Below are 23,362 nucleotides of genomic sequence, written 5' to 3' on the forward strand. Positions count from 1 at the left end.
AGCTGAAAAAAAATTTTTGAATTATTATTTTTTTCCCTTAGAAAGGGTCTCATATACGTCCATATTTCTGCATATTTTGGACCAAGGCCTAGTGCCGCCATCTTGAAAGTGTCATAGTTGGAATGTCATCAGGTGCATTGTTTAAAATTTAGAATTGTTCTTGTCCTTGAAGGCCACTGTAGCTTCTGTTATTATTCGAAAGGGTTGGGGTTACCCAGGGAGTGTTGCATTCTAGAACTTTCTTGATGATGTCATATTACACACTGCACCTTTAAATGTTGCAAACATTTCTGATCATCCCACTTATAAATTACTTTGAGAAAAAAAAAATAGATGCAACCTACATTTTTCTTTAAAAAAAAAGATTGATAAATCCCAACTCACCGTAGAAAAATATTATTGATCTGTTTTCGTATAAAAGCCCTCAGACCCAGGAATTTCCCGTAGATTCTATGAAGGACCGTCTTCAGGTAGTCTCTCTCCCGCGGGTCCTCACTGTCAAACAACTCCAGCAGCTGAGACACAGAGACACAAGATAAGATAAGATTAGATAAGATAAGATTAGATTAGATAGCCGTTATTGAGCTGATACAAGAGTGACAAGGGAATACAATCAGGGGAATAAAGAGCATGTTAAAGATGTATACCAGAGTATTAAAAAATAGCAACGGTATTCCTTTAATTGGATTTAACATATATTGCGATACTTAGTTTCGCGATATCAGTATCGATTTTTATAGCTAAAAATCACGGGTCAGATTCAAACCCATGTCTGCTGTCAGGCCTGAGCCTCTAGGATACTGACTATTGAAGTTAGATCAGTTTTGTTTATAAGAATACTTAAGATTCACTGTGTCAGAAAAGCACACTGAAGTGTTTTAATTTTCAGTGTGTCCTGTACAGTTAGTACAAGAGTGAATTGGATTTGTTATTTTGATGTTATGGCAGCTGCAGCAGTGTTTGATCATTTGCCAAAACCAAAAAAAAAGGAAGAAAAATAGTAAAGGAAGTTGTGAATGAAATAGTTTAGACTTAATTTGTCTGTACAATTATCACTATATTGTGCTGTTATGTTTGACAAGGCAACTTGTTTATGGAATATCGCAATATATCGTGATATATCAAGATACGCAATATATCGTGATATATCGTATCGTGACCAGTGTATCGTGATACGTATCGTATCGCGAAGTCCTTGACGATACCCAGCCCTAGTCCCAATTGTAGCATACTGCATGCTAACTAAATACTGTTTATGATAAAGTGTAGTATGTAGAATAGAGAAGAGAAAGAGTATGAGATTTGGAACGCAGGAAAAGGGATATTTGTAGTTCAGTAACTCACCTGTAGGACAAACTTCTGGTCTATGTACTTTTTGGCAATGCTCGGCTGGAACTCCTGACTCTCCAAGAACCGGATGAAGAACTCGTATACCAACTAGAGAGAGAGAGAGAGAGAGAGAGAGAGAGAGAGAGAGAGAGAGAGAGAGAGAGAGAGAGAGAGAGAGAGAGAGATATGCAATGTTATATTGTTATATGTACATACTGTTCTGAATGTTCTATTTTGGTATTATTTGCATCATTTTTAATATTGTAACGCTTTGGCAACACTGTTTGTTTACCACAATAGTCATGCCAATAAAGCTTTTTGAATTTGAATTGAGAGAGAGAGAGCCAGACAAAGAGAGAAAGAGAGAGAGGGGGGAGGGAGGGAGAAAGGAAGGAAGAGAGGGAGGGATGGAAGGAGGGAGGGAGGGAAGGAGGGAGGAAGAGAGGGAGGGAGAGAGAGGGAAAGAGAGAGAGAGAGAGGGAAAGAGAGAGAGAGAGAGGAAAGAGTAAGAGAGAGACAGAGAGACAGACAGAGAGAAAGAGAGCGAGAGAGTCAGAGAAAACAACATGTTTCAGAGGCAGCCATCATTGATCAGCTGAGCTCTTTGCGTTTCAAATTAACTTTCTGAAAACTCAATTAACTTTGAACACAGAGTACAGACACAACTGCCTTCTGTACAAAGACACGCTGATTTAATAATACAAGAAACATCCTGACTGAAATGTTCCTTACAGACAAGTTAAGTTAAGTTCCTGGATTTTTCAATAAAAAAAAATGTGTCAAATAGAAATGTGTCTTTTGGCCTTTACACTTGGACTGGGTTGAATTTAAAGGGGAAGAAGGACACACAGGGGACAGTGTCAGGTATGAAGTCCTGGATGTGGGCAAATCAAACGATTTTGATTTGGAGGGATGACATCTTTTTTTATGACTTTTGGAAAAATATTGGGGGCAAAATGTGATGAAATAAAAAAATAAATTCAATTGCGTTTTTTTACCAGGTTTTTTCTCCTGGGCAGCAGACACACACACACACAGAGGGAGGAGGGGGGGGGGGGGAGGGTGAGACCAGAGAGGCTGGCTCTAGTAATCAAGTCTTTTAAAGCTATAATGTGTAACTTCTTCATATGAATCAATGGCGGTTACATTCAAGCCATTGACAAACGAGTTAAACACAAAGTTGATTAAGCCTATTATCAGCTCCACAAAACTCTCTCTTTATTTCTCAGTATGGCAGCGTTTACAAACTGGTGTCACCTCACCCGACACTGGTGCAGGAGCTCAGAAAAATCCCAAGAAGAGCCCAAGAAATGTTTCAGTTTTTGATTCTACTGCTAAGAAAAAAACCTGGACGTACAGCAGAAACACTGTTCTGTTCTCTGTGTACCTGTAAAGCCCCTATCTCACTGGGCTGCGACTGTTTGCGACAAGTTGGAGACTGCATTCGCGAGGGAGTCTCTAAACTGTCTCCAAACGTTCGCGGAGGTCTCAATTTCCTCGCATGAGTCGCAGAGCAGTCCTGTCGCTTGAATTTTGAACATGTTCAAAAAAAGTGTGCGACAAATCTAGTCTCAAAATAGTCTCAGAGCCGTCGCATGTGTCTCAAATGCGTTGCAAACCCTTCTCAATTTAGTTTCCGCGAGTCAGAAAGTGCGAGCAATGTCAGACAACTTTGCGAGGGGTTGGCGACATATGAAACTAAATTGTGACTGATTTGAACTTGCAGCCCAGTGAGATAGGGGCTTTAGTAAACACACACACACACTCTTCTCTGCTGTGTACCTGTAAGTGTGGCCAGGAGGCCTCGAGTGTGGGTTCGTCTTCCTCTGGGTCAAACTCGTTACTGTCGCTGGGCGGAAGAGTCCGGAATATGTTGTGAGACACCTGCAACAACACACACACACACACACACACACACACACACACACACACACACACACACACACACACACACACACACACACACACACACACACACACACACACACACACACACACACACACACACACAGAGCTCAGATCAATACAGTCACACAGAGAACACATTTAGACTCACTGTGGACATGTGTATCAGCTGGGACAACACACAGACAGAGACATGGCTCAGATCAATACAGTCTGGACATGTGTGTATCAGCTGGGACACAACTCAGTATTGACTAGGGATTCACCCAATGTCTGTCTGCCTGTCTGTCTGTCTGTCTGTCTGTCTGTCTGTCTGTCTGTCTGCCTGTCTGTCTGTCTGTCTGTCCCCCTCACCATTTTGACAACCTCAGGGTAGGCCTGCTCTGCCAGGGATCCCCTGATATGTCTCTGTCTGTCTGTCTGTCTGTCTGTCTGTCTGTGAGTGAGTGAGTGAGTGAGTGAGTGAGTGAGTGAGTGAGTGAGTGAGTGAGTGAGTGAGTGAGTGAGTGAGTGAGTGAGTGAGTGAGTGAGTGAGTGAGTGAGTGAGTGAGTGAGTGAGTGAGTGAGTGAGTGAGTGAGTGAGTGAGTGAGTGAGTGAGTGAGTGAGTGAGTGAGTGAGTGAGTGAGTGAGTGAGTGAGTGAGTGAGTGAGTGAGTGAGTGACTGACTGACTGACTGACTGACTGACTGACTGACTGACTGACTGACTGACTGACTGACTGACTGACTGAGCGTGCTTGAGTGTGTGCGTGCGTCCCCCCCTCACCATTTTGACGACCTCGGGATAGGCCTGCTCCGTCAGGTATCCCCGGCTGACGGTGACGTAGTCGACCAGCTCGTTGAGCGTGGAGCGCTTGTATTCCTTCATCTTGAGGTCCGACAGCGTGTCCATGAAGTCGAACACCGTACAGCACTGCTGAAGCTTCTTCAGGAACAGCTCCGGCTGCTCCGGCGCAGGCACGTCTGGGTGAGCCAAACAAACACACACAAGTCAAGTTAGAATGGTGGGGATAGACAGTGTGTGTGGATAGACAGTGTGTGAGGGGGGGGAGAGGGGAGGGGGTGGGGTGGGGAAGGAGGGGGAGGGGGAGGGTGTGTGTGTGGGGGGGGGGGGTGAGTGAGTGAGTGAAAGAGAGAGAGAGAGAGAGTGAGTGAGTGAGTGAGTGAGTGAGTGAGTGAGTGAGTGAGTGAGTGAGTGAGTGAGTGAGTGAGTGAGTGAGTGAGTGAGTGAGTGAGTGAGTGAGTTGGTAGAAATGTGAAAAACTCTTGTAACTCCCGCAGAGTTGCAATAAATATGCTGAAATATGCTGCCTGTCAATCACAGGGCTGACGGACAGACAGACAGAAAGGCAGACAGACAGGCAGGCAGGCAGACAGACAGACAGACAGACAGCCATTCAAGGGGTTAAGAAAAGGTTTGTCACTGAAAACAAAAGATGTTTGAAGGTGGAAAAGACATTTTTTTCTTCTGCTGAACCAGTCGACAGGTTGTTTCTTTGTTCTGTTTCCATAGTTACAGACATGGTGTGGTGTAAGGGTCGCGCACAGTTCACACACTCAGACATTCTCCCCTGATGGCTGGGCCCGCATTATGTAAGATATAAGCTGTGTGTGTGTGTGTGTGTGAGAGAGAGAGAGAGAGTGAGTGAGTGAGTGAGTGAGTGAGTGAGTGAGTGAGTGAGTGAGTGAGTGAGTGAGTGAGTGAGTGAGTGAGTGAGTGAGTGAGTGAGTGAGTGAGTGAGTGAGTGAGTGAGTGAGTGAGTGAGTGAGTGAGTGAGTGAGTGAGTGAGTGAGAGTGATAGAGAGTGTGTGTGTGTGTGAGAGAGTGTGTGTGTGTGTGTGTGTGTGTGTCTGTGTGTGTTTGTGTGTGTGTTTGAGAGCATACTCCCTAAATTACACTTCAAAGGGCAAGTTTATCATTTTGAATTCTACACTCTCTCTCTCTCTCCGTCTCTCATTTAAATTAGCAACTTTTAAAGTAACAGTGGAATAACTTCTTCAACTCTCCATAACAATTATAAAGCGATTAGTTCATTAATTAAGCGATAGGTATATTACTTTGGGCTCTAGGAACTAGGATTGTAAATTATATAAATATATTTTTCAACAGAGAGAGAGAGAGAGAGAGAGAGAGAGGGAGAGGGAGAGAGAGAGAGAGAGAGAGAGAGAGAGAGAGAGAGAGGGAGTGAGAGAGAGAGAGGGACAGAGAGAGAGAGAGAGGGACAGAGAGACAGAGAGAGAGAGAGAGAGAGAGAGAGAGGGAGAGGGAGAGGGACAGAGAGAGAGAGAGAGAGAGAGTGAGAGCGACAGAGACAGAGAGACAGAGAGAGAGCGTAGTTAGTTTCTTGGAAACAACATGTTCATCCCAATGTGTTTGGTTCCTCCTGCTTCAGCTTCAGTCCAACTAGGCCAAAGCCTCAGCCACAGTCACTAACACAAACCCTTAACGGCCACAGTCAGCCTCTAACACAAACCCTTAACGGTGCAGTGTGTAATATGACATCATCAAGAAAGTTCTACAAAGTTCTAGAATGCAACGCTCCCTGGGTAACCCCAACCCAACCGAATAATAACAGAAGCTACAGTGGCCTTCAAGGACAAGAACAATTCTAAATTTTAAACAATGCACCTGATGACATTCCAACTATGACACTTTCAAGATGGCGGCACTAGGCCTTGGTCCAAAATATGCAGAAATATGGACATATATGAGACCCTTTCTAAGGGAAAAAATAATAATTCAAAACATTTTTTTCAGCTATTATGCACTACATTAAATGTACTTATGGATATTATAATTACTTTCTACAAAATCTGCTAGGAAATAAAACCCAAAATTCTACACACTGCAGGTTTAACGGCCACAGTCAGCCTCTAACACAAACCCTTCAACACTGTGATTGCCTGGCACCCGTCCTAGGCTCTGTAATCCCGGCTACACAAACTTGGTTAGAAAGAGGAACCCAAGAAGCTTAACCCAATAACATCTAAGTATGTCTAGGAGAAAATAAAATTCTAAAACCAGAATGTTAACATGTATTTCTTAGCCTCTGTAGCAGATGGAGACTTGAAATTAAAACCATTAAAAACTGTAAACTAAATAGCTTTTAAAGGTGCAGTCAGTGATTCTGGAGAACGCTTGTTGACAAAATCACTTTTTGTCAAAATCAGTGAATATCTCCTCATGATCCGCTACCTGTCTGTACTGTGTGTGTGTGTGTGTGTGTGTGTGTGTGTGTGTGTGTGTGTGTGTGTGTCTGGGGAAAAAAAATCCAATGTTAATAAACAGCTTAGGCTCTGTAAACAGGCACGTTGCTATAGCTACAGTGGGCCCCCTTTGTTTACATACCCTTTGACAGAGTCTAGGACGTTTATTATTAACATTTGATTTTTGATTCTTAAAATTTAATTCTTATGTGACTATAAAAAAAGATTAAAATCAGGTGGGCAAGATTTTCAAAATACAGGTTGCGTTCCGAATCGCATACTTTCTACTATATATTATGTAGAAAAAAGATTTAGGATGTCCCGATTCTTGTGGCCAGATTTAGGATGGTTAGAAGTACCCGGATGTCCTACTTCATGCGGCCAAGATTGTTAGTGTTGAAAAGTGCATCCTATTTGGGCGATTCTGACCCACAATCCAGTGCGCACGTGAAGTGACGTCACATCGACGAAGCCTCCGTATGAAAACAAATGGGGATGCGACGGATATAAAAGCAAGAGGCAAGATCAAGGCGCAATGTTATGATGAAATAAGAGAGAAAAGTATGTCCCAATAGTATGCCTACTGCATCCTAACTAGATTCTTTTTATCGTCGGATGTAGTATGTAGAATAGAAAAAAGAAAGAGTATGCGATTCGGAACGCAACCACAGTTTCCAGAGACCATACTACACTGGCAGTACAGGGTACGTCTATATGTGTTTATGCATTCTAGCCTGTAATGTATATGGATCAGGGGGACATGATAGGACCTGAAAACAGTATCACTCTGGTAAGGACTGTGTTGACCTATGGCACACTCCTAATATGTATGTTTAAGTGTTGTGAAATGTGAGTGAGTGAGTGAGTGAGTGAGTGAGTGAGTGAGTGAGTGAGTGAGTGAGTGAGTGAGTGAGTGTGTGTGAGAGAGTGAGAGAGAGTGAGTGAGACTGACTGAGCGTGCAAGCCTATGTGTGTATGCCATTGTCCGTCTTGCTGAAGTGTATACACTCCACTATAGTATATTACATTAATGTCTGGCCTTAGGGTTGGTGTGTGTGTGTGTGTGTGTGTGTGTGTGTGTGTGTGTGTGTGTGTGTGTGTGTGTGTGTGTGTGTGTGTGTGTGTGTGTGTGTGTGTGCAGCTCTGCCACTATAGCAGCAGGAGAACGGCCTTAAAGGAAGGAAGCTATTAATAGACTGATAATCACACAGGACACAGTAATCCCTCAATAGAGAGAGAGAGCTAACAGGCTCTGTGTGTGTGTGTGTGTGTGTGTGTGTGTGTGTGTGTGTGTGTGTGTGTGTGTGTGTGTGTGTGTGTGTGTGTGTGTGTGTGTGTGTGTGTGTGTGTGTGTGTGTGTGCGCGCAGGTCCTTGTGGCCTAGAATAACACAGAATTCACACACACAAACACGCACGCATGGTAAATGGGTATGTAAACAAAGGGGGCCCACCATAGCCAGCATAGCAACATCCCCATTCACAGAGCCTAGGCTGTGTATTAACACTGGGATTTTTTTTCAGCACACACACACAGTACAGACAGGTAGCGGGATATATCATGAGGAGATATTCACTGATTTTGACAACAAGTGATTTTGACAAGAACAAGCGGTCTCCAAAATCACTGAAACAACCGACAAAAGCGGTAGTGTTTTTACCACGCCAGCTGTTGTTCCTGGGTGAGCATATACCATGACAAAGGCATTAAGAAAAACTATATAAAAATAGCATTCTTTGGCACTGATGGTCTCGTTTGCTGTTACATGTAATTCATGATCATCAGAGGAAAAAATGAGACTGTTTCAGAAATATTTCAAAGTTCCTCGTAGCGACTTTAAACCTGCAGTGTGTAGAATTTTGGGTTTTATTTCCTAGCAGATTTTGTAGAAAGTAATTATAATATCCATAAGTACATTTAATTTAGTGCATAATAGCTGAAAAAAAAATTGGAATAATTTTTTTCCCCTTAGAAAGGGTCTCATATGTCCATATTTCTGGAATGTCATCAGGTGCATTGTTTAAAATGTAGAATTGTTCTTGTCCTTGAAGGCCACTGTAGCTTCTGTTATTATTCTAAAGGGGTGGGGTTACCCAGGGAGCGTTGCATTCTAGAACTTTGTAGAACTTTCTTGATGATGTCATATTACACACTGCACCTTTAAATGTATTTAATATACACACCGACTAAAACAATTTGTCCCAAGTCCCAAATTTAAAGTCCCCGTATCATGAAGGGCATTCACTCTTAAACTCAATCTTTATCCCTCAATCCATTTAACTGCTACAAATGACATCAGTTATAATCCAGCGCGCACACACACACACACACACACACACACACACACACACACACACACACACACACACACACACACACACACACACACACACACACACACACACACACACACACACACACACACACACACACACACACACACACACACACACACACACACACACACACACACACACACACACACACACACACACACACACACACACACACTAAGCCAAAAATCATTTTCAGGATTATTATACTATTATGGTCTACATCCGGTTACCGCAACAGCTTAGAAGACAGAGTGGCTTACAGCACCTTTAATAAACAGCCTAGGCTCTGTAAACTGTCATTATCATGTTGTACCTGACTGTATTCAAGGAGCATTAGACCTCTTGTGGTACAGGCTATATTGCTGTGCGTGGCTATCCCTGCAGACGTTTCGTTGCGTACTAAAAATAGCTTGGCCAAATAGATAAACTAAATACTCGATTGATCCTCAAAGAATGCAAGCAATCCCTACAGTTTGAGTTACACTACTTGTGCCCATCCCTGTGTGTGTGTGTGTGTGTGTGTGTGTGTGTGTGTGTGTGTGTGTGTGTGTGTGTGTGTGTGTGTGTGTGTGTGTGTGTGTGTGTGTGTGTGTGTGTGTGTGTGTGTGTGCCTAGGCTCTGTAAACCTAGCCTAGTTGTTGCTACGGCGAGCGCGTGAGGGAAAAGTACGTAACCTTCTAGATTGTTAATGGAAAATATTTGCCTGGTGTGCTCAACTATTCTTAGGCCTCAGCGTTCTACACACACACAGATTTCAGTGGAAAGGCAACTCTAAGAAGCTGTAAGGTAACCGGGTGACATACTGCCTAGGAACACACACACATACACACACACACACACACACACACACACACACAGTAAAAGGGAAAGCCCCTTGAGTGTGTGTGTGTGTGTGTGTGTGTGTGAGAGAGCAGGGCGAGCAAGCTTGAGTTACTGCAGGAAAGAGAGAGAGAGAGAGAGGGTGATTCAAACTCAGCAGGACCCCTTAGCTTGAAGGTCAGTTTGTTAGAGATTATGTGCAGACTGTGACCATATGCATGTACACACACACACACACACACACACACACACACATTTGTACGGTTATACTTGTGAAGACATTCGTTGACATAATACATTCCCTAGCCCCTTACCCTAACCCTAACCATCTAAACTAAATGCCTAACCCCAACCCTTACACTAACCCTAAAATAAACCTAATTCATACCTGAACCTTAAAACCTAGTGTTAACCCTCAAACAGCCCTTTAAAGGCCTGTCCTTAAAACCTAGTGTTAACCCTCAAACAGCCCTTTAAAGGCCTGTCCTTAAAACCTAGTGTTAACCCTCAAACAGCCCTTTAAAGGCCTGTCCCAAAGTGAGAACCGGACAAAATGTCTTCACCTTCCAATAATGTCCCCACTCTAAAAGGTCTAAAACTCAAATTGGTATTCAAGTACACACACACGCGCACACACTAAAAGGCATAAACAGTCAAGGTTCAGGTGCAGTTGAGATTAGTAAAACCATTAGTCAGACATGTGGAGCTATTGATGTAGGAATGTGTGTGTGTGTGTGTGTGTGTGTGTGTGTGTGTGTGTGTGTGTGTGTGTGTGTGTGTGTGACCTTTGCCCTCCTAACAGCTAGTGGCTTCTCATTAACTGTATTCACCCTGATAAAGTTAGTTTTTGCATTTCAGGTGCAAAACCAATAAGTCTTCTATCGATATTGGTCTCTTGAGTAGTTAGTTAAAAAAAATATATTCTTAAACCTGCAGTGTGTAGAATTTTGGGTTTTGTTTCCTAGCAGATTTTGTAGAAAATAATTATAATATCCATAAGTACATTTAATTTAGTGCATAATAGCTGAAAAAAATGTTTTGAATTATTTTTTTCCCCCTTAGAAAGGGTCTCATATATGTCCATATTTCTGTGTGTCTAGTGCCGCCATCTTGAAAGTGTCATAGTTGGAATGTCATCAGGTGCATTGTTTAAAATTTAGAATAGTTCTTGTCCTTGAAGGCCACTGTAGCTTCTGTTATTATTCTAAAGGGTTGGGGTTACCCAGGGAGTGTTGCATTCTAGAACTTTGTAGAACTTTCTTGATGATGTCATATTACACACTGCACCTTTAAGTTATCTTTATATAGTCAATTTACACAAGGTATATTGAAATTTGTCTTTTCTCATCTCCCCTCTCAAGTTCCCACACTCCAGAGGGGGTCAGAGCGCAGGGTCAGCCATAGTACAGCGCCCCTGGAGCAGTTTGGAGTTTAAGTGTCTTGCTCAAGGACACAATGGTAGAGATGGTGGGCACAGTAGATGTAATAGCAGCCACCACTAGTTCTACTACTTTGTAGGTTGAAATCTTTGGAGTTTGCTGTTGTCTGTGAATAGGCTGTACAACAATACTTCTTTGTGTGTTTTTGATTATTTGCATTTAAAAGGTGCAGTGTGTAATATGACATCATCAAGAAAGTTCTACAAAGTTCTAGAATGCAACGCTCCCTGGGTAACCCCACCCCTTTAGAATAATAACAGAAGCTACAGTGGCCTTCAAGGACAAGAACAATTCTACATTTTAAACAATGCACCTGATGACATTCCAACTATGACACTTTCAAGATGGCTGCACTAGGCCTTGGTCCAAGATATGCAGAAATATGGACATATATGAGACCCTTTCTAAGGGAAAAATAAATAATAAAATAAAATGTTCAGCTATTATGCACTAAATTAAACGTACTTATGGATATTATAATTACTTTCTACAAAATCTGCTAGGAAATAAAACCCCAAATTCTACACACTGCAGGTTTAATGTATGAAGGATATATGTATGGTGTAAGTGGGTGACTGTGTGTGAGAGAGAGATAGCGAGAGAACGAGAGAGTGTGTGTGTGTGTGTGTGTGTGTTATTGATATTATATATATTTTTAAAAAGCATTATTTTAAAATTAATTAATTAAACGCCTTCTAAGTCTTATTAAGGGTCTGTAGAAACGCTTTATAATCACTTCAATTGTTTCCTTTCATGTTTCCGGTGGATGACAATCACTGCTGTCATCCATAAGCCTCTGTGTGTGTGTGTGTGTGTGTGTGTGTGTGTCCGTTACATAAAGGATTACAGTGAGAAGAGATGACTATAAACTATGACTGTCATCACACACACACACACACACACAGGATGACTGTCACCACATCTGTTCTGTTTTCAAAAACACACACACACACCGGAAGACAGACGTGACCCAGCAACATGCCGTCAGCTGTCCATGCAAATCTGCAACAGAAACCAACTGCTTCGCAATCATTAGACACACACACACACACACACACACACACACACACACACACACACACACACACTCAAACAAAGGGGCACACAGACAGACAGACAGACACACACACATACACGGACACCGACACACACATACAGACACACACACAGATGGGACAGTCCATTGATATGTTAACTTGTGAAAAATATTTGACATGCAATTTACATTATTTCAATGGTAGGCGACCCCATCGCTTTAACAGGGTGACAAACTGCAGGGCATAAGTCAATATTTTAGGAGGCGCTTGTGGTGTAGTGGTAATAAAAAGCAAAAAATAAAAAATAAATGCCCCCAAAAATAGTTTTAAAAAAATCTATAAAAAATATTTTAAAAAATCAACAATGTACTCAAAATTCAATCGATATGATAAGTGGATAGGTCATGTGTCTGTCATAAACACACACACACACACACACACACACACACACACACACACACACACACACACTATGAAGACTGAGTCGATAAGTCAAACTAAGGTTGAACTAGATAACAGTGCACTAAAGCTCTTTGGCAGACCCAGTTGGATTTTGATTAACCCATAAAAAGTCAAAGTCATGTCAAAGTTTTTAATTGTCTGTTCTGATATATGAAAGACAAACTGTACATCAGACTCAAAATGGCGTTTATCTCTGACCCACGGTGCAATAGAAACGATAGAAAAAAAATATAGAGACGAATAAGATAAACATAACCCTAAACAATATGTTCATTAGATAAATAGGAGTAAATAAATCGAATTTATAAAATGCCACTAAAATAGCAGAAATTCTGAGAGCCCAAAGTTACCTCTTCAAATGGTGTGTTTTGAGCATTGATATAAAACAGAGAAAATAATAATATGTTTTTAGATCTTACCTCGATAAATAGCAAAAAAAATTTGAGTGATTCTGGAGAATGCTTGTTGTCAAAATCTTTTTGTGACTACCTGTCTGTACTGTGTGTGTGTGTGTGTGTGTGTGTGTGTGTGTGTGTGTGTGTGTGTGTGTTGAAAAAATCTGGTATAAATACACAGCATATAGGCTATAAACAAATAAAGGTAAAAAAAGAATATGCTTAAAAAAAGGGGGGCCCACATTAGCTAGGAACATGCCCGTTTACAGAGCCTAGGCTGTGTATTATAAGAAAAAGCACCTGACTGCACCTTTAAATTTGTGCTGCTGATCAACTAATGTAATATTCCTCTTAGCTACATTGATATCTAGCCTTTAGTGGACATAGCTCAGTGGGTAGGGTGGTCGACCCTCAACTACAGGGTCGGTGGTTCGATCCCCCGTCTCCCCGCCACATGTCCCTGGGCAAAGAGACACTGAACCCTGAACTGCTCCTGATAGTTAGCTTGCACCCTGCGTGGTAGCTGCTGCTGCTGCTATCAGTGTATGAATGTGTGCTCCAGTTGTAAGTCCCTTTGGTTAAAAGCGTCTGCTAAATGACATGTAATATAATATAATATAAAATCACATAACAGCATGACCAAGCATGTGAGAGAGTGACACAACAGTTTGATTTATTATACAGTGGACTTTGGACTTCAGATATCACACTTGTTAATGAATTGTAGATACATTCAGATACTGTTTTATATTATATAACCACTGCAAGCCCTGTTCTCACCACGGTGCATTATTAAAGACCTACTTCACCGGTTGGAATATGAAGGTGTATTGAACTCGGAGATCCTATGTAGTATAAATGTGCAAAAAAAAAATTAAATCGGATCATCTTAGCCTGAGAAAAGGCAGAAAGAGTGTTTTATGGTCTCACTGTCTAACCCTACAGTTTCCTTCTTGTGACATCACCGTAAGGGTTAGGATTAACAGGACAGCTGGGCCAAGGGAAGACTGAGGGAAGACTGAGGGAAGAAAAACCTCATTCATTATATTATAATAGTGATTGTATAATGATAGAACGCTGGTTCCGTATGGGTGAAGTATTCCTTTAAGCAATGTTGGCATATCATTCATTACATAACCTTTTACATTTTGATTTATGAAAGTGTTAAAATATGTTTTCCTAAGAAGTAAAACTTGTATTTGCATTTTTTTTTTAACCCAAGACATTGTGTACATATATTTTAGTGATCTTAAAGGTGCAGTGTGTAATATGACATCATCAAGTAAGTTCTACAAAGTTCTAGAATGCAACGCTCCCTGGGTAACCCCACCCCTTTCGAATAATAACAGAAGCTACACTGGCCTTCAAGGACAAGAACAATTCTAAATTTCAAACAATGCACCTGATGACATTCCAACTATGACACTTTCAAGATGGCGGCACTAGGCCTTGGTCCAAAATATGCAGAAATATGGACATATATGAGACCCTTTCTAAGGGGGAAAAAATTATTCAAAAAATGTTTTTCAGCTATTATGCACTAAATTAAATGTACTTATGGATATTATAATTACTTTCTACAAAATCTGCTAGGAAATAAAAACCCAAATTCTACACACTGCAGGTTTAAAGATTTGAAATAAACGTTGAGCTATCAAGTCGTTTTTTTGTGACTTACATGAATTTTCAGATGCTTTCTGTTCTCAACTATTGAAGATTATATAAATGATTATGTGAGCTACTGTATTCAAATTATTATTATTATATATTTTTTTTAAGATTATTTTTTGGCATTTTCAAGCTTTATTAGATAGTACAGAGTTGAAATGGGGAGACAGAGTGAGAGAGAGAGAGGGGGGATGACCTGCAGTAAAGGTCCACGGGCCGGATTTGAACCCGCGACCACTGCAACGAAGGCCGGAGCCAATATGGTACACGCTCTATCCACTACGCCACCGGAGCGCCCCATTAGACAGTTTTTTAGCCTGTGTGGATTGTTGTGCGATGTATTGCGTTGACTTTTTTTATGGTGTGAGGACGAATGCTAAGTATGTTAAGTTAAGGGTTTTGTTTGACTTTTGATGTACTATCAGCATGAATGCTATGGATGTATGTAATCCAATTTATGAAATATTCAAGACCCCTGGAAGACTAGCTACTACACAGCTCCGGAAAAAATTAAGAGACCAGTCTGGATTTTTCTTAAATCTTCATCTCTACATTACTTATTGAAAATGCTCTAAAAGGGGGCGCCCTTAGCTCAGTTGGTAGGGCGTCCCCCCCATGGGCCTCGGCCAGTAGCGGACCCGGGTTCGATTCCAGCCTGCGGTCGTTCTCTGCATGTCACTCCCCTCTCTGCCCCATTTCAACTCTGTCTCTACACTATCAATAAAGCATAAAAATGCCCAAAAAATATCTTAAAAAAAAAAAAAAATGCTCTAAATGACAAAATTTATTGTGGATTTGGTAGAAATGTTGTCAGTAGTTTATAGTATAAAACCAAAATGTTATTCCGGAGCTGTATAAGACATAACAGAAGCTAATGGCAAATCTTAACGTACTAAACTACAACCACAACATGGACAGCTGCATTATTAAGCCTACAGTCATTTCAGCTAAGCACAGATGTCCCATATTCAACTAGTTGTACTCTGTTTACGGTACATTACCATAGCATGTACTGTAAATACAGGTGTGGGCAACCGTGTGTGTGTTGGAAGAACTGACACATAAATAAATATACGTTCACAAGCTACACGTGCCCCTATCTATGTCCATGTTCTTTGGTGTCATATAAGCGTCCACACACACACACACACACACACACACACACACACACACACACACACACACACACACACACACACACACACACACACACACACACACACACACACACACACACACACACACACACACACACACACACACACACACACACACACACACACACACACACACACACACACACACACACACACACACACACACACACACACACACACACACACACACACACACACACACACACACACACACACAGCGCCGGGCGGCTGTCAATCATTAACATGCTGCAGTGCGACCTGGGTAAACTTTGCTCCCAGCTACTGTAACTGACCAACCAAACAGCAGATAGTAGAAGCTACAGAGCCCAGAGACACACACACTGTTGGTGTTTAACGAACAACTAAAGGGTGCACCCATACAAATGGTAAATGGTAAATGGACTCCACTTATAAAGCTCTTTTCCCTGGTTTTTCACAGCCCCAAAGCGCTTTACATTGTTTTGTACACATTCACCCAATCACACACACATTCATACACCGATAGCAGCAGCAGCAGCAGCAGCTACCACGCAGGCTGCAAGCAACTATCGGGATGTAAACAACATTCATTTATGTGTGTGGCGAGACCCTCACATAACTGACAGGTCACATGGTTCGACCCCTGACAGCTGATGTCAAAACGTTCCTTCAGTAAAAGTAAAGTAGCAACACAACTTGTCTGTTACATTACATTACATTACATGTCATGTAGCAGACGCTTTTATCCACAGCGACTTACAACTGGAGCACACATTCATACACCGATAGCAGCAGCAGCTACCACGCAGGGTGCAAGCTAACTATCAGGAGCAGTTTAGGGTTCAGTGTCTCTTTGCCCAGGGACACTTGGACATGTGGCGGGGAGACATTAACTGTTTTTTTTTCTTTTCTTTTTTTTTTCTTTTTTAAACCTTTATTTCTACAGGGAAATCCCATTGAGTCCGAAGACTCTTTTGCAAGGGAGACCTGTTTTCCTTTCCCACGCTACCATTCACACACACATTCATACACCGATAGCAGGCTAACTATCGACATTCACACGAGGCAAGGTGGGTGAAGTGTCTTGCCCAAGGACACAACAACCATGACACAGGTGGCAGGGCGGGGATCGAACCTCCAACCCCTTTGATCATCAGCCGACCCGCTCTACCAACTGAGCCACAGTCGCCCCATAAAACTGGTGAAGCGCATCCAAGTCATTGTATCTCATAAGTACAAAAGGCCATTGAATGGACTTCGTGAATCAAGCTGGAACCATTGGACTTAGAAAAGTGGAGTCATGATTCCGGAGAACGCTTGTTGTCAAAATCAGTGAATATCTCCTCATGATCCACTACCTGTCTGTACTGTGTGTGCACTGAAAAAAAATCTGTTGCTAATATACAGTCCAAGGCTCTGTAAAAAACTGGTATGTAGGCAAGGCAAGGCAAGTTTATTTATATAGCACAATTCAAACACAAGGCCACTCAAAGTGCTTTACAGGGGCAAGATTAAAATACATAAAACACATTAGAAGACATTTAAAAGCGAATGAAAAGAAGTAAAACATTTAAATTAAATTAAAAGTACAGGTTAAAATGGAAACAGAAAAGTCTTCAGACTCGATTTAAAAGAACTGAGGGTTGCAGCAGACCTCAAGTTTTCTGGGAGTTTGTTCCAGATATTTGGTGCATAAAAACTAAAAGCTGCTTCTCCTCGTTTAGTCCTGACTCTTGGGACTGTAAGTAAACCTGTCCCAGACGACCTAAGGGCTCTGGACGGTTCATAACGTATCAGTAAACAAAAGGGGAACTACATTAGCTAGCTAGGATCACTCGCCACTTCCTAACACAGATCCATGTGTGAGGAAAAGTATCCTATCGATCCATACACACAATCTTCCCGGAAGTAAGTACTCATTCGGGCATTTCTCGCCTACACAAACTCGCATACACAACCACAACATACTCATATTGAAGTCAAGATTAGTATGAGTGGGACGATAGTAGGGCTTTTAGTATGAGTAGGACGTTAGTAGGGCTTTAGTATGAGTAGGACATTAGTAGGGCTTTAGTATGAGTAGGACATTAGTAGGGCTTTGAGTATGAGTAGGACGTTAGTAGGGCTTTGAGTATGAGTAGGACGTAAGTATGAGCAGAACGTTAGTAGGGCTTTTAGTATGAGTAGGACGTTAGTATGAGTAGGACGTTAGTAGGGCTTTTAGTATGAGTAGGACGTTACTATGAGTAGGACGTTAGTAGGGCTTTCAGTATGAGTAGGACGTCAGTAGTGCTTTTAGTATGAGTAGGATGTTAGTAGGGCTTTTAGTATGAGTAGGACGTTAGTAGGGCTTTTAGTATGAGTAGGACGTTAGTAGGGCTTTTAGTATGAGTAGGACGTTAGTATGAGCAGAACGTTAGTAGGGCTTTTAGTATGAGTAGGACGTTAGTATGAGTAGGACGTTAGTAGGGCTTTTAGTATGAGTAGGACGTTAGTATGAGTAGGACGTTAGTAGGGCTTTCAGTATGAGTAGGACGTTAGTAGTGCTTTTAGTATGAGTAGGACGTTAGTAGGGCTTTTAGTATGAGTAGGACGTTAGTAGGGCTTTTAGTATGAGTAGGACGTTAGTAGGGCTTTTAGTATGAGTAGGACGTTAGTAGGGCTTTTAGTATGAGTAGGACGTTAGTAGGGTTATTCGAACACAGCCTTAGTTTCAATTGAAAAAGGGTTTTGATACCAGGCTACACACTGAATCCACCATGTTGGATTGTCAACACTAAACACAAACCAACACAATACGTTTGTCCACATTGAACCATAAATATAAAAACCTTCTCATTCAAACTGTCAACTGGCCATTCTCCACTCTGCCAGTTACCACACTCCACTTCTGTTACCAATCGCAGTCCATTTTAAGTCTACCTTTCCATCACACACACACACAGGCACACAGGCACAAACACACACACACACACACACACACACACACACACACACACACACACACACACAGGCACAAGCACACAGGCACAAGCACACACACACAGCAGCAACGACAGCTCTCGACAGCAGAGGCTAACTTTAACACTCTCAGCTCCTGTGCTAAAGCTGGCAACCTCCCCCCCCCCAACACACACACTGACCCACTCACACACACACACACATTGACACACACACACACACACACACACACACACACACACACACTGACACACACACACATTCTGTCACTCACTTTAACCAGGTTTCCTCTCCCAAATGGGCACAGCAGCAAAAGTTATAGACTCCAGTCATGTACGTTGTGTTCTGCGCTGATTTGAAATAAGTTTAGCCGACCCCACGCTAGTCTGGTAGCTTGTTATCAGCGAGTGGTGGCTCTGAATATGTAAAGAGACACCGAGTGGGTCAGATTTCTCAGTGGAGGGGGGGGCTAGGGTGTGTGTGCGTGTGTGTGTGTGTGTGTGTGTGTGTGTGTGTGTGTGTGTGTGTGTGTGGGGGGGGGGGAGGGGGAGATGGTGGGCTTCATTGGCTATACACAGCCCACAGGAAGTTGTCTCTTTCTATTTTTTACTTTACTCTTTTTATTTCATTTTTTTAAAAGCGATAGTGCGTAACTTCTGTCGCCCCCCATGAGGAATTCTGAGTAATAACAACAACACTGTCTGTCGGTGCATCTACATGAGGTAAAGCCTTCAGTGATGGCACATGGATTTTATACCTTCTGCTGTATGTCCAGGTTTTTTCTTAGCAGTAGAATCAACAACTGAAACATTTCTTGGGCTCTTCTTGGGATTTTTCTTGAGCTCCTGCACCAGTGTCAGGGGGGGGGGGGGAGGCGACACCAGTTTGTAAACGCTGCCATACTGAGAAATACAGAGAGAGTTTTGTGGAGCCGATAGGCTTAGTCAACTTTGTCAACTCATTTGGCGATGGCTTGAATGTAACCGACGTGCGTCCCAATTGTAGCATACTGCATTGTGACGCAAACCACATACTTTTAAAAAGGGCAACTGCTGTATGTAGCAAAGTAAAAAGTAAAAGTATGCAATTTCCAACGCAGGGGCTGTCTTAAAGGTGCAGTGTGTAGAATTTTGGGTTTTATTTCCTAGCAGATTTTGTAGAAAATAATTATAATATCCATAAGTACATTTAATTTAGTGCATAATAGCTGAAAAAAAAATTTAATTATTTTTTTTTCCCTTAGAAAGGGTCTCATATATGTCCATATTTCTGCATATTTTGGACCAAGGCCTAGTGCCGCCATCTTGAAAGTGTCATAGTTGGAATGTCATCAGGTGCATTGATTAAAATTTAGAATTGTTCTTGTCCTTGAAGGCCACTGTAGCTTCTGTTATTATTCTAAAGGGTTGGGGTTACCCAGGGAGCGTTGCATTCTAGAACTTTGTAGAACTTTCTTCATGATGTCATATTACACACTGCAGCTTTAAAGAGTGATACATCAGACACAAAAATGTCAAGATAAATCCTAGGCCTTTTCTTTTATTCTTTTTTTTTTTTTTTTTTACTTTTTTTTTTAACTTTATTGAAGAAAGTATGTACACATATAATTATGGTGTGGAAGCGTTTTATCATGGCTTTGAATAAAATGTATTATTATTATTATTATTATTATTTATTTTATTTTATTTTATTATTATTATTATTATTATTATTATTATTATTATTATTAGGAACCTTCTTTGTATAGCCACTTTCATACATAAAATGCATCTCGATTTCAGAGACAGTTGATCCTATGCCTAGAGGTGTAGTTTTTGCCTAGATCTCGTAAAAATTATTATAAAAGGAATTCAGCAAGGTACACTACTATCTGTTTAAAGGCCTACTTCACCGGTTGGAATATGAAGGTGTATTGAACTCTGAGATCCTATTTAGTATAAATGTGCAAAAAAAATTGAAATCGGATCATCTTAGCCTGAGAAAAGGCAGAAAGAGTGTTTTATGGTCTCACTGTCTAACCCTACAGTTTCCTTACTGTGACATCACAGTAAGGGTCAGGAATAACAGGACAGCTGGGCCAAGGGAAGACTAAGGGAAGACTGAGGGAAGAAAAACCTCATTCATTATATTATAATAGAGATTTTATAATGATAGAACGCTGGTTCCGTATGGGTGACGTATTCCTTTAAGCACATGAGCGTGGAGTTGGTCTGTCCCAGTGTTACTGCAGTATTTAGTATTGTATAAAATAAAATACATTCAAAAAAATAAAAATAAAGTGTGTGTAATTCCCAACTCAGGGCCTGTCTTAAAGAGTGATCAATCAGACAGAAAATTTAGTTATTACATATGCCTAGAGCTGTGTGTGTGTGTGTGTGTGTGTGTCTGTCTGTCTGTCTGTCTGTCTGTCTGTCTGTCTGTCTGTCTGTCTGTCTGTCTGTCTGTCTGTCTGTCTGTCTGTCTGTCTGTCTGTCTGTCTGTCTGTCTGTCTGATTAAATAACTATAAAGGAATTCAGAGAGGTAAGTCCCTATCAGTTAAAGCACATGGGCGTGTGTGTAGTTCAGAGTCAATCTATTGTGACCATGTTAAAGTGTTTACGTCAGCCATGGCCCCGGGGATCCCCTGAGGAAGCTGTGCCCTCTCCTTCGCCTCCCTCTAAAACATCTAGGAATGAGCTAACACTGCCAACAACTGGATTTATGTATTAATGTGTAAACCACCGCGCCTTTACTATGATGGACTATGATGGACATTTTTGGCTGAAATTTGACCCGAAATTGTGACTTATATGCATGAAGAAAGGGCGGGAAAATTTGAACTAAACACACACACACACACACACACTTACTCACTCACTCACCCCCTCACACACACAATGCAAAAGCCTGCTTTGAACTGTTTCAAAACAACGCACAACTAATTCTCCTAGAAAGCACTAAGGAACACACACACGCCCACACACACACACACGGCTCATTTGTAAAACTGAAAAAAAAACATAAACAAACTACACAGGGCCATAATCACTTCTTAATGAGTGTGTGGCTAAGCTATTTGGCAACGCGTGGACGAAATGTGTTGTTTATGTGTGTGTGTGTGTGTGTGTGTGTGTGTGTGTGTGTGTGTGTGTGTGTGTGTGTGTGTGTGTGTGTGTGTGTGTGTGTGTGTGTGAGTGAGTGAGTGAGTGAGTGTGTGTGTGGGGTCAACAAGTGCAAGTGGAGCATGAACGCAGAGGCTGTGTTTCAATCCCCATACTTCCCTACTATTTAGTATGCCAGAAAAAGATTTAGGATGTCCCAATACATGCACGTAAATTGTAGTATGCTAAAAAATACATAAATGCCCCCACTAACTCCAATAGCATTTTGGAGTATTTGTCTTTATTCTTGACATTTCTTGACACATTATATATAAAAAAAAATCTTCCTTATCTGATTTTTTTTCTCTCCGGTGGCCCTAAAACTCTTCTGTACTTTAGTATGTAGTGTAGTAAAAAGACTACAACTCTTCTGTACTTTAGTATGTAGTGTAGTAGAAAGAAAAGGTATGTGATTTGGAACGCAGTCAGAATCTCACACACACACACACACACACAGTTTAAAGCTATAGTGCGTAATTGTTTTCCTATAAATGTAATGTCGGTTACATTCAAGCCATCGCCAAACGAGTTGACACAACCTGGACGTACAGCAGAAGGTATAAAATCCATGTGCCATCACTGAAGGCTTTACCTCATGTAGATGCACCGACAGTGTTGTTAGTAATTACTCAGAATTCCTCATGGGGGCGACAGAAGTTACACACTAATGCTTTAATATATGGGTCCTTTCTTGTCCTGATTAAGACGCCTTAGCAGGAACTCTGAAGTGGGTTGGATCGGTTTCTGTGAGGCAGCATTCCTAACGTCACTCACTTAACTGCACCACTGCTGTATTTATACAGGTGATATGTGCAGGTGGTATCTCATTGTGTGTGTATTACTACGCCCAGGTGCATACCGCACATAGCCCAGTTCACACACACACACACTGATAGTAACACAGAGACAGTCAAGCTAAAATTAAGGATGTTCACACACACACACACACACACACACACACACACACACACACACACACACACACACACACACACACACACACTTGCTTGGCGATGTGAGTGGGTGTTTTTTGTTGAAGATTAAAAAGCTACATCTATACAGCGTGGGAGATTTGATTTCTAAAATAAAAAATGCAAGAGCGAGACACAAGGTGTAAGAAATACACACACACAGACACACTCTCTCTCTCTCTCTCTCTCTCTCTCTCTTACCCTTAAGCAGTGGTAGGGGCGTGAGTTCGATGGGCTTGAAAACAAGGTGTAATAAAAACACAGACACACACACACACACACAGACACACACACTCTCACTCTCACTCTCTCTCTCTCTCTCTCTCACTCTCACTCTCACTCTCACTCTCACTCTCACTCTCACTCTCACACTCTCTCTCTCTCTTACCCTTAAGCAGTGGTAGGGGCGTGAGTTCGATGGGCTTGAAAACAAGGTGTAATAAAAACACAGACACACACACACACAGACACACACACTCTCACTCTCTCTCTCTCTCTCTCTCTCTCACTCTCACTCTCACTCTCACTCTCACTCTCACTCTCACTCTCACTCTCACT

General features: G+C 41.6%; 1 protein-coding gene across 2 annotated transcripts in view; it reads right to left on the minus strand.

The window, feature by feature from the left end:
• LOC307270598 (serine/threonine-protein phosphatase 2A 56 kDa regulatory subunit epsilon isoform) overlaps nucleotides 1-23,036 on the minus strand; it is a 37,334-nt gene extending 14,298 nt beyond the window's left edge. For both annotated transcript variants that reach the window (XM_080054482.1, XM_080054481.1), the window contains exons 1-5: nucleotides 23,006-23,036; nucleotides 4,000-4,196; nucleotides 3,112-3,213; nucleotides 1,345-1,437; nucleotides 385-515 (exon numbers count right to left, since the gene is read on the minus strand). In XM_080054482.1, coding sequence (XP_079910608.1) covers nucleotides 385-515; nucleotides 1,345-1,437; nucleotides 3,112-3,213; nucleotides 4,000-4,125 — 452 coding nt within the window. In that variant the 5' untranslated portion in view covers nucleotides 4,126-4,196; nucleotides 23,006-23,036. The remainder of the gene's footprint in view (nucleotides 1-384; nucleotides 516-1,344; nucleotides 1,438-3,111; nucleotides 3,214-3,999; nucleotides 4,197-23,005) is intronic.
• Nucleotides 23,037-23,362: the final 326 nt, after the last annotated feature.

The sequence above is a fragment of the Ammodytes marinus genome, assembly GCF_949987685.1.
Source record: "Ammodytes marinus genome assembly, contig: scaffold_259, whole genome shotgun sequence".
Classification (NCBI taxonomy): domain Eukaryota; kingdom Metazoa; phylum Chordata; class Actinopteri; order Uranoscopiformes; family Ammodytidae; genus Ammodytes; species Ammodytes marinus.